Genomic DNA, 12,983 nt, shown 5'->3' with positions numbered 1-12,983 from the left:
CTCTGTTATGGTGTGATTAGCATATGTTAGCCTCCTCTTTAGTGTTACCTTGGTGTGATCGAAGGTCAACGCTCCAAACGGCCGCTTCTTGCATTCAAACACGATCCTGCTGCTGTAAATAACCCGTACGCTGCTATACTACCCGATAACTGCATGCAATCCTGTTCTTTCCCACGGAAACACACACACACACACACACACACACACACACACACACACAAAAGTGGAAAAAATGGTCACACGAGTTACCTTTCCCTCTGCAAGTCCAGACAGGTGGCGATCCCTCAGCTTCCTGGAAATCTTCACGATGAAGCCGCAAATAGTGTTTTCATTCGCCCCATTTTCTCTCATCTGTTGCTCGCTCTTTCCTCTCTCTCTCTCTCTCTCTCTCCCTCTCTCTCTCTCTCTCTCTCTCTATACGTGACCGCACGGCAGTTGACCTAGATCTGTGTGTTTATGTCTTTACTGTTTGCCTCTCGACGCCTTGTGGCTCTAGAGCACAAAGGCACACCTGAAGCAGGAGAAGAAGTCCAGCCCCCCTGCGAGCATGCATCACCTGGGCGACACCCATTACACACACACACACACACACACACACACACACGCTCAAACACACACAGAGATAGGCTTATGTCAGTGTTGAAAGCACAACACGCATTTTTCAGTCACAGTCACACACAGACCTCATACAGATGCAGACCCCCATCAATGGACACATGCATTAGCACACACTCACACACACACACACACACACACACACACACACACACACACACACACACACACACACACACACACACACACACACACACACACACTGATGGAGAGACAAAGCCCCGAAGCTTTTCCCAGAACAATACCCCCTCTCTTTCAATATCTCCCCTCCTCTCTCTCTCTCTCTCTCTCTCTCTCTAGATGACCTTCCCCTACAGAGAAACCAGTTTGACTGAGTATCCGGTTTAATTCAACAGTGCTGCAAAACAAACAGTTAACTGAGACAATCTCCATCTGGTGACGGAGCGATCGGCAGGATTCACCTTCAGTCGGAGGCCTGCAGTCGTGAAGCGGGAGGTGACAAACCTCCAGACAGCCACTGAACCAGGAAGCAGGCTGTGTTTATTTAAGGGGCTAATGACATCGCAGAAGGAAGGCCTGTTAACTAGGTGGGGACTTTCACAGCTCTGTGTGTGTGTGTGTGTGTGTGTGTGTGTGTGTGTAGGGCGGTTAGCTTGTTAGTGTGTCAGCTCACATAACAGACACAGAACAACTTTAGCTTTAGCTCCGTAGCTTTGTAGGAGTCTGTTTGTGTGGCTAGTTAGCTGCTAAATGATAAGAATGTGTTAAAACTAAAACAAGAAGCTAAAAGATGCTAAAATGCTCGTCGGAACAGAATTGACTTCTGACATGTCAACGCAGAGTAAACACAGGTGTGATTAATAACTTTAATTACGGCTCTGTGTCATTTAGTTGGGCCGGAGCTCAATGGAAAGGCTGTCACACTCAATATAACAGGACCATAATTAATCTATTACACCCATCCTTGAAAAGGGCCTATTCTCTTCTTTATTCTTCTACAATGGATGCTGTCGTTTGATTTGACCCATTGCCAATATAAAAGTATTGATTGGTTCAGCCTATACAGAGTATACAGAGAAGATAAGTTTCTCCTGGAGTCAGGTCTGGTCTAAATGCTAGAATCAAATAATCACATTACAAATGGCGTTGATTCACGTTTCTAAGGTGACTGTTTTCTTCCTGCTATGTCCTCCCACTGATCACTGCTCTGGTCCGCAGCACTTAAGCACAGTTACCCTGTTGGCCTTCATCCCAGACTCAAAGAAAAACCAGCCCTTTGTTCTGTTTCCTGATTTCCTGACAGAGCCGGTATATACCGACTCTTCAGATAAAAGTATGATTCAGTGTGAGCGTTCCTTCGCTTTCAGTTCCATCTTCTGGAACCGAACTGAATCTGGGTCAGAGGAGCCGGCCTCTTCTGTGGAGGAACTTTTCAAAGTGGTGTAGATGTGTGAATCTGGATGAAGATCAGGATTACAGACCACCAGTCACCTCATGGCAGCTGTTATTGTATTATTTTTAAGTTTTATTTGTTGCTTTTAATAGCTGTATTTCCTCCATTGTTGCCATATGCAACACTTTGTTTATAGTCTTTTCAAAGATAGCATCTTCTCCCGGGGTCCTCGGCTCTCCCTAACCCCCCCCCCCTTCCAGCTACAAGCAGGAAGTACATAATAAGTGGAGACAAACACAGGAAGCAGGACGTGCTGTCGTGTTGCGAAGCTATTTTTCTTCCCCCCTTCTCCTTCCATCACAAGCCGAGGCTGCGTCAACTTCTCCTGAACAACTACGTCACATCGGATGGAAGCTAACGCTAAAAAACAACAACAACCAGCTCCGAACTTTTACTTAAATCTATAAATCTGGGCTTCCGCTCTCCTGAAAAAAGCTTTAACCTTATATAAGTCCTTCAGCTGAAAGGGGGGGTCATAAATACATCTTCTGAAGCTTTATTTAAAGATAACCATTGTTTTTTTGAGTGGTCCACAACCCCCCGACCCCCTTCCTTCCTATCTTTCTCTTCGCTCCCCTTCTCACGCTTTCATCTACCAATCCCTCGGTGGCCGTTATCTGCTCGCTTTTAAGTAAAAACCTTCCTTGGATGTGATTACGCTGTTAGATATCATCGCTCTGTGATGTTCTGCAAGTTCAATCGTAGGGAATAGTTGACATTTTCTTAATCTGGCTCCTCAGATTCACTTCAGTGAGTGATTTCCACTAAAATGTCCAGATATCAGGTGTTAACTTCAGGGTTCCTCCACCTTTTCCAAAGTCAAATTCAAGCACTTTTCAAGCATTTCAAGGTGCATTTCCATGCTTTTCCAGCACCTTCCAGCTGTGGTAAACTACATATTTGTATCAATCCAATCCTCAGTATTCAGTCTACTTATTATGTCACTTGTTCATCACATTAAATGAGATGTTATTGTCCTCTAAACAACCAACATGATGTTTGGAGACAGCTTTTTACAGAAGGACCACAAATGAAAGGAAAACTAATTCCACTAACAGATCCACAGAAATATAATCACCAACTATTTTCATCATCTGTTCATCATCAAAAGTCATTTTTCATGCAGAAATGTCAGAAAATGCTGTTTTCAGTCCCTCAAATATGGAGATCTTCTTTTATCTGTTCATCACATACAACACACATTTCAAGCACTTCATTCTAAATCCAAGCACTTTTCAAACCTTGAAAACACCACACTAAAATCTCAAATTCAAGCTTTTTCAAGGATTTCCAGCACTCGTACCAACCCTTTATGAATATATATTTATGGATGTCTAAAGGAGGAAAAACAAACAAACAAAAGAGGAGTATTGGGGTAATGTTGTTCTCTTACATTGTACGTTTTAAATGTGCTGTCTTTACATTCCCTGAAATCCACAGCAAGTTTAAAACTAACTCTTATTAATGGATGTAATACTGTAATAAAATAATACTGAATGTCACAAATCTGGGAGAACCTCTTCTTCAACCCGCTGTGTGGCGTCACATTAAGATTTACCTCCATAAAAATCAGTGAATCATAGAAAAGGACTCTTTTCATGAAATATGAGAACACTCGAAGGAGCCGTTTCACAACAGCTGGGACTCTTATTCCTATTCAGCATTCTGCTCCATTGAGGCTTTAAGTGTATTCTTCACTGTGATGAATTTCTCGCTATGTGTGAATATTCCTTACTTGTTGAATATCTCCACAAAACGGTGAGTTTATAGAATTTAATTCTGGGAAAATAGTCGAAACCAAACTGAACTTATTTTTAGATTTATATCCCAACCGTTCCATCTTTTATAGCCTGCATTTAAGTTATTCTGTTCTTTGATCAATCATTTTGTACATTTGGGAGAAAAACACCACCGGGGCAAGTCAAATAACATTACATTGGTATCTGTTATCATATTAACCGTACGTGTTTCAGACTCGATTTCCACCTCAATCAATAAGCAGGGTTCCTCCACCTTCTCCAAAGTCAAATTCTAGCACTTTTCAAGCATTTCAAGGTGCATTTCCATGCTTTTCCAGCACCTTCCAGCTGTGGTAAACTACATATTTGTATCCAATACAATCCTCAGTATTCAGTCTACCCGTACCAAGTCTTTCCTCATTAAAGAATCAGCAAGCGGCTGTATTGGATTCCCCTCTGCAGGCCGTCCTTGCAGACGGGTCTCGTGATACTGGATCTGGTCTAGAGGGAGAGCAGGTGTATGCCGCATCACCCGGCCAAACCACCACATAAATTATTCAGTGCGAGGTCCAGCGGCCGCCACGCGAGCACGAAAGAAGTGCGCTCAGTCGGGAAAGAGAGTCGGTGCGACTTCTTTTTTTAGCCGCGAGGAATTTCTTGTCAAGAAAAAAAAAGCGAAAAGCCGTGAGGGAGGTCAGGTGGTCAGTAGGTCACCAGGACTCAGAGAGGAGGCTTTACTACCAATACGGATGTAGTAGGTCTGGATTTATTTATTTTCCTCTACATGTCCAAGAGAGAAGAAATCCTGCCCTCAGGCGTAGATATAAAACAATAAATAAACCTGAACTCATAACAACACTCCGACTGTGTGTGAAGCTGCTCCGGTTCAACGAACCTCACTAAACATTAACAGAGGTGAAGGATCGTGGGAAATTCGTCTGTGCCATGAACCGTTTCACTGTTCTTCCAGCTAAAGTCCATATTACACATGTTATCCTGGCCAAGGCCAAGGACCCCCAAGGTCTACAGAGACCCGGTGGAGGGACCCCCAAGGTCTACAGAGACCCGGTGGAGGGACCCCCAAGGCCTACAGAGACCCGGTGGAGGGACCCCCTACATATAAAACTGTGTTCCTTATTAAACCAATACTAATGTGTAGTGCAGCCTATAGTTCCATGTATAACAGTACTTTGTAATGATGGATGGATACAATGCTAAGCCATTAAAATAATAATTGTTGACAGATTCATATTTTAATTCTATCTTTTCTTTGGCATTTCTACATCCCAATTTCTCAACATACTATTTAACAAAACAGGAAGATTTATATTTGATAAATATAGTTTGTATTCATGTTAAGGTGGATTTTTGGACATATATACATTTTTGGTAGAAAAAAGTTTGGGATCAAATCATTTAGGGGACCCCCTGCAGTAACTCTGCGGACCCTCTAGGGGTCCCGGACCCCCTGTTGAAGATCTCTGTGTTAGAGTTGTTGGGACCTAACCGTTAGGACTACACAATGCGGCCTACAGAAGCCCACACATGCGGCCAGGACAAAGGGACAAAGGGGATTAAAAACTACACCGCCATTTTAGTTTCACATCTCACCCAGGTGAGAGATGCGACACCTCACAACCATCCTATTGGCTGACATCTTCAGGGAACCCCGGGGGGTCCCCTGGAGCGGCCTGAGCTTTATAAACCGAAGCCGCCCGGAGAACGCTCTCTTATTCACTCTTACTCCGACTCCTACTGGCCTCTTCCTACAACCGGCGCAACACCACGTTGCAACGGGAGGCGACCCCCTCCCGCAGCGCACCGCTGCAACAAGAGGAACCAAGCCGGTTCCTGCCGTCCAGCTACCAGACGCTGTCTGAAGTAAGCTGACTAAATCGCCAAGCCGCGATTATATCGCCGTCCGTGGAAGAAAGAAACACGGACTGTTTTCTTTATTTGAGTTTGATCAACGAGAGGAAACCCGCTCCGCTCTCGTCTGGACGAAGCCGACTCATCACGTCCCCCGCTGACGCCGGGGACTCACGAACCACCGCCGTTACGGAACGCCGTCATCGTCTTACGCAACGATACCAGTAAGAGGCTATCAGTCTGGGCAGAGACACAAGTGATAGTGTAGGATATGCTTGTAATTCTTGTTAATGTGTTTTAAGTTCTGATCGCGGACCGCCGAGTCCGTTGGTTCATGTGCTGCTGTATTTGAATGCTGATCGTGATCGCCGCTGGGTTGATTTCTGTAACAGTGTTTTCGACTAACCTCCGCCATATTCGCGAGCTCAGAAAGCCTCTACTATCAGTTAAAAGACCGGTCTCGCGGAATAAACGCCAGTTCATTCACGCGAGCCCGTGTGGTAACGGCACGCTTTCTGTCCCTCCGAATATCGCTCGCGCATTTTCTCTCTCTTTGTTTGTGTCCCGCTAACACACACACACCGCACACACGTGTCCTAAGCCAGCTGTTCCCGGCGGGCGCTAGGGACATAGCTACATCTGGTGGCTACATACGGCTATCTCTCTCTCTCTCTCGCTACTCCATCAGACCTCAGTGGCTCCGCCCCTGACCGCTGCGAGGAATAGCTCCACCTCTCTCTCTCTCTCGCTACTCCATCAGACCTCAGTGGCTCCGCCCCTGAACGCTGCGAGGAATAGCTCCACCTCTCTCTCTCTCTCGCTACTCCATCAGACCTCAGTGGCTCCGCCCCTGAACGCTGCGAGGAATAGCTCCACCTCTCTCTCTCTCTCGCTACATCTGGTGGCCGCCCATAGCCATCTCTCCCTCTCTCTCTCTCCCTCTCTCTCGACACGCACGCACACACACACACGCACATGCACACGCACGCGCACACACACACACATCCTTTGTTTAAGCTTAGCTTTGTGTGTTAGGTAGTTAGGTAATAAGGCTTTGTTAATTGCAGTGTTATTGATTGTGATCATTATTACTGATTTTAATAAATCTTATTATATTATAACTAGCGGTCTCTTGTGCTTGTTGTGTATATGTCACTGGATAACAGCAGGTTGTGAAGGCTAGTGCTTGAATTTCACGCCTTTTTAATTGTTCGATTGGTTTTGTACTCCTATGCCAATGATCACGATGATTGGCATGTGAGTATAAAACCTTCATATTGAGACTGAATACAGTTTTAGGTTATCTTTTCCCTGATCCCAGGGTGGTGCCCCGTTTATTCATGATTATATCATGATAATATATTAAATATAATTATTAATACCGATAATCATATTGATATTAATAATTAACTGTTGATAACCAAATCTGCTCCTGCTACAACCCCAACAGAGTCAATGCATACGAGCAGAGAAGTTTCCCGACAAATACGCACACTTTTGTGCATAAAAGTGCAGAAATAATGTCTTCTCTAATGTCTCTCTGAGACCACGGATGTATAAAGAGAAGGACACAGACTGCATTCTCTCTACTGGCCATCAGGGGGCGACTCCTCTGGATGCATGGAAGTCGATGAGAAAATGCAGTATAAGATGCAAATGTGCGGATGCTAATAATGTTCACTATCTAAGTTTAGCTTGTTAACATGTTATCATGTTCTTGATGTAACTAAAAGTACAGCCGAAGCTGACACACACACACACACACACACACACACACACACCATTTTCATCTTTCGCTTTCAGTCGGCATCATGACTTCATTCCCTCAGGGTTTGTTTTTTTCTTTTTTTCTGGAAACCAACCGACCGTATCTGCTGTTTATTCAAGAAACCGGCCGTCGAGCTCAGCTGATTTCACAGCGGAGCATCCTGACTGCTGTTGGCTGGGTCGACCTCCAGATCCACAACAAACTCAGACTTAATCACCTCTCAGCTCCGCCACATCACTTTACTCTCTTCGAAGAGAAGATCAAACTGAAACTGCCACGAAGATTTCACACCTCGAAGCTGTGAGAAATCAACGTTCCCTCTCCGTAACCAGGACCAAAAAGAGACGGGACGCGTTTCCAATGAGGGTGAAAAAAAAAAAAAACGCTTACCTGCGAAGTCTCCAGTTCATCGATGCCGCTCCCCCTCCTCGATTGGTTGCCTGGGGTGTCAGGCTGTAAGGGCCGGTAGCCAATGAGAGGAATGTCGCTTGACTCCGCCCCCGGCAGGTCGTAACCACCTGTGCGCATGTTACGGGGGAGCATGCTGCCGGCTGCAGGGAGGACAGAAGGAACAGGAGGTTTTCATATTCATTAGTAATATTCTCCCAGACTTAGCCTTAGCCTTTTTAATAAGATAATCATATAGTCATTATTGTCATTGTAAAAAGACAATTTGGGGGAGTTTCTGCTGATCAGTGTATAATAGACAAACAATGAAAAACAAAGCAGATAAGCGATGTCTCACCTAATAAATATTGAAATGAGAGAATGAATAAATATTAAATACTTGGACATGGGGTAAAAAAAAGAAGATATTGTACACAGAACTAAGATGTGTTGCTGCTTTAATGTCAGTGTAGCTATGAACACTCTGAACCTGCGGTAGAATCAACACCGGGCAGTTTATCAGCTACAAACACAGTTCAAGGCGTTGTCAACACACACTACCCTGAGTTACCGGCAGCTCCGAGGACATTTCATGCTCAATTTGTTTAACGCGTCCATCGTCCTCGGCCAGCAGGTCAGGATTTGCATAGCAAACCCCTCCTTCCATCCATCCCCCCCCCCCTCCCCACACTTTGGCATTTGGATCGCCAAGAAGATAGAGATCCAGTAAACAGTGTTTCAGGAAGAGAGGTGTAGGAGGGAGAGAGACATGGGAGGGCGGTGATATGGTGGTTTGGAAATGACAACGACGGATTCTAATGGGGCTGCTGTAACTGAAAGGCCGATCCCCTGAAGCAGTGATTCCCAAAGTCAAGTGGGTCCCAGGAGATCTTACCCACCCATCCATCCATCCATCCATCCATCATCCTGTATTCAGGGATGCTGGGGGGCTGGAGTCGATCCCAGGTCACCTTTTGTGTATTGGGTCTCCATGGCTCATTTTTTTAAAAAGAGGGTCCCCAGAAAGGAAGTTTTGGGAAACACAGCTCTAAAGAGCCACACTGGAAGGAAGGAAGTGCCCCCCCTGGGGTCAGCAGGGGCAAGAAAACCTCAAGTGTTCTATAAAAAATATGCTGGCACTCCCCAAACTTTCCACTGAGCTTTTTGTCTCGGCCTCCTGCGGCTCCTGTTGGTGCAACACGTCCTCCCTAACCCCTATAAGTCATTTACCACTGCTGGAGGTTTCTAATTTGGCCGATTTGGAAATAAATTAGTTTGATGGTCTGGATCAGATCAGAGAGGGGGGGGGGGGGCATAGACAGGAGAGAGCTAGTCATAAACAGGGCAGCTTTACACTCTCTGTCCAACCGCCATGCAAGAGAGCTGAATGGCTGCTATTCACTGACCAAAGCAAACAGCCCACATATGACTGAGGTGCACACACACACACACACACACACACACACACACACACACACACACACACACACAGTACACAGCTGTAACTAGGCTACAAGCCACCATGCTCGCCTGTTTTTCTGCTCCACAAACGCCACCATGGGGTGGTGCTACAGCCACTAATCATCACCGCGTCTTCTGTCACAGTAAACCCGACGATGACTGACGGACCGTGCAGAGCTGCACAAGTTTTGTGTGTGCGTGCGCGCCGACACGCCTGTTACAACACACAACTGTACTTCCTTACATGAGTCACTATGACACGCAGGCCACTGGAAATACCACAGAAATATAATTATATAAATATATATAATGAAGTAAAAAATAGAGGAACAAGAAGAAGCTTCCACATACTTGTAGCCGAGTGTCATCCGCGGCGTGTCGGTTATCCCTCGGCTTGTGCATCGGGGGCTTCCCCCCCCCCCTGGGCTGGTGCTCCTGTGGATCCGCGTCCGGGGACTCAGCTGAGGAGGGTCGCGCCCATCTGTACCACCGTCACCGTCAACACCGCCGAGAGAGTCCCCCCCTCCGTCTCTCTCTATCAGCGTCCCCGCACGGCTGGTCTGGCAGCCTTCAGCAGCTGATAGCGCACTTGGACCAAGCTGCGAAAACTCCCTCCCTCCCTCTCTCTCTCTCTCCCCCCCGCTCTCTCTCTCTGACGTCACAGTTCCTGCATGTTGGGCACCCAGCGGCAGCACCGTCTCTCGCTCCGGTTTGGTACACACCGGGAGGAACGACTCTGGAATCCACCGGGGGGGTGATGTGTCTTCAGGGAGGGAAGAGGGAGACATGAATATATATATATATATATAAATAAAAGTGGAGAAATGTCTTCTCTAATGTCTCTCTGATAACACGGATGTATAAAGAGAAGGACACAGCTTGCATTCTCTCTACTGGCCATCAGGGGGCGACTCCTCTGATTGCATGGAAGTCGATGAGAAAATGCAGTATAAGATGCAAATGTGCGAATGCTAATAATGTTCACTATCTTAGTTTAGCTTGTTAGCATGTCCTCATGTTCTTCATGTAACTAAAAGTACAGCCTAAACTGATGGAAATGTTAGGTCGCTTACCTGTGAAGTCTCCAGTTCATCGATGGCGCTCCCCCTCCTCGATTGGTTGCCCGGGGTGTCAGGCTGTAAGGGCCGGTAGCCAATGAGAGGAATGTCGCTTGACTTAGCCTTTTTAATGAGAAATTAATATAGTCATTATTGTCATTGTAAAAAGACAATTTGGGGGAGTTTCTGCTGATTAGTGTTTAATAGACAAACAATATAAACAAGTAAAACAATGAAAAACAAAGCAGATAAGCAATGTTACATCTAATAAATATTAAAATGAGATAATAAACAACTATGAAATACTTGGATGTGGGGAAACAACAAAAATATATTGTACACACTAAACTAAAATGTGTTGCTGCTTTAATGTCAGTGTAATTATATATATATATATATATATATATATATATATATATATATATATATAATGAAGTAAAAAATAGAGGAAACAAGAAGACAGGAGGGAAGCTTCCACATACTTGTAGCCGAGTGTCATCCGCGGCGTGTAGGTTATCCCTCGGCTTGTGCATCGGGGGTTGTGCTCCTGTGGATCCGCGTCCGGGGACTCAGCTGAGCAGGGTCGTGACCATCTCTCTCCCGTCTCTCTCTATCAGCGTCCCCGCGCGGCTGGTCAGGCAGCCTTCAGCAGCTGATAGCGCACTTGGACCAAGCTGCAACCCCCCCCCCCCTCCTCCTCTCTCTCTCTCTCTGACGTCACAGTTCTTGGATGTTGAGCATAATATAACAATTTTTTACATATATATTGTAATATACATGTAAAAATATATTATAATTGAAATAAATGTAACATATACCTTGCCAAAAGAATCCCAAGAGTGGGACATAAACCTTCAGGATGCATTTGACAGAATGAGACGTTCACATCAATCCTTTATCACGCACACTCGCGCGCGCGCGCAAACAACCTGTCAGGTTGTTTACTTTCTAACTTTATTTTAAGTTAAGAGCATTAATATATCAGCGAAAAACGACTTGATATATAAAGATAAAGTGGCTTTAATGCGTTTTCGTTAGCTACTAGCTTCTCTGTTAAACCCCGCTAGCTACTAGCTTGAGCCCCGCTAGCTAGTAGTTTGAGCCCCGCTCGCTACTAGCTTCAACCCCGCTAGCTACTAGCTTGAGCCCCGGTAGCTACTAGCTTGAGCCCCGGTAGCTACTAGCTTCTCTGTTGCCAGCTAGCTCGCTAGCTTGCTTACCTGCTCTCTACTGCGCTCATTCTGTGGTAAAAGTCGACGACTGTCGTTGCCCAGGTCGTCACTGAAGGCAGCACCCACCACTATACCCCCCCAACAGGTAACGATAGTAAGTGTTATGTCTGTCAGCTCTTGTTTCTGCTGTTCTTACTGTTAGCACCGCCAGATGCTAGCTGATAGCTCAGCCGCCTCCATGTTGAGAACCGTGTGGAGGCAATAAATACGTCTGAATTCATAATTCTTGCTTAATGCATATCAAACCTTAAAATAATCTTAATTCTAATCCCGCAAATCATTATCCGATTTACATATATGTACATATATAATACAATTTTAAATATTAATGATGATGCATTATTATGGTATATTACATCACAATATATTTTATATATTTATAACTATATATTAATATATATATATATATATATATATCACATTCATAGATCACACATTTATGGCACAACCTGTACTTTTACTTGTAAAAAAATCTTTAAATTCTTACACTATGGTATTGAAGTACTCAAGACAAAGCTGATGATAACATTAAATTAACTCCTCCTGAAAATGCCACTTTGTAAAATTGTCTAAACAAAACTGATCTGAACAGAATCATGCTTAACGATCTCTGATTAATGAGCCGATGCTCTTATCAGTGAGGGGGCTGCCACGCCAAAGTGCTGGCTTGTTGCCGTTACTGCCTTTCTCTCCGTGAGGTAATCCAAATGGCCAAGTTGTTTCACTGACACACAAAGTGGATAAAAACAAGCACAAAGACACAATAGAGGAAGACACACGTGATATAATGTAGACCAATCTCTTTCAAAATCCCATTCAAGTAAAAGTAATACATATCAGGATAATATATATTGTATTACTGGATTAAAGTTTTGATCAGAGGTCTGAAGTAACACATTAATTACACTACATTTCTGACAACTTTTTGATTTATCCTCCCTAGGAGGTTAAAACAAATATCTGTACTTTCTACTCAAATTTTCATAAACAGGCTTGTTACTTCAGTTTTAATGCATTATTGATTATTATTTTTCTTATTAATATGACACAAGATTCAGTTAGTCTTGAAATGACCTCCATGGGGATACTTTATACTTTAAGTACATTTTAGAGGCTGTACTTTTACACTTTTACTCCACCAAAGAAGTAGAATCAGTACTTCTACTTTTGAACACAAGTATCAGTACTTGAATTTACTTAACATAGGGCCCACTCTCTAGTGTAACTCAGAAATAATACATGATAATATATCAGTTGTTATTTTCTTGTTTTAGGAATATTAGTCTGCAAAGTAGCCAAACTGAAATAAATGGAGTGAGGTGGAAGAATTAAATAGCAAAAAAATGGAAATACAATACAGTGAGTAAATATAATCAATTACATATTCCACCACTGGTCCTCCTGGCCCCAGGTTGGGAAATAATATCATATCATATCACC

The 12,983-nt window shown here is 44.2% G+C and overlaps 1 protein-coding gene across 3 annotated transcripts in view; it reads right to left on the bottom strand.

The window, feature by feature from the left end:
- The window catches only part of rgl2 (ral guanine nucleotide dissociation stimulator-like 2), a 29,748-nt gene extending 18,824 nt beyond the window's left edge, over nt 1–10,924 (bottom strand). Inside the window, exons 1-2 of one of the 3 annotated variants that reach the window (XM_084027812.1) lie at nt 10,794–10,924; nt 10,327–10,434 (exon numbers count right to left, since the gene is read on the bottom strand). In XM_084027812.1, the coding sequence (XP_083883938.1) occupies nt 10,327–10,434; nt 10,794–10,844 (159 nt within the window). In that variant the 5' untranslated portion in view covers nt 10,845–10,924. Of the gene's footprint in view, nt 1–249; nt 473–7,795; nt 7,957–9,604; nt 9,752–10,326; nt 10,435–10,793 lie in introns of those variants that run through there. The other 2 variants (XM_084027813.1, XM_084027814.1) reach the window with 2 other exon arrangements.
- Between the last annotated feature and the right edge of the window lie 2,059 nt (nt 10,925–12,983).

Source organism: Eutrigla gurnardus (assembly GCF_963514095.1).
Source record: "Eutrigla gurnardus genome assembly, chromosome: 14".
Taxonomy (NCBI): Eukaryota; Metazoa; Chordata; class Actinopteri; order Perciformes; family Triglidae; genus Eutrigla; species Eutrigla gurnardus.
Note: the sequence above shows the minus strand (reverse complement) of the source record. Positions and strands in the feature narration are given on the sequence as shown.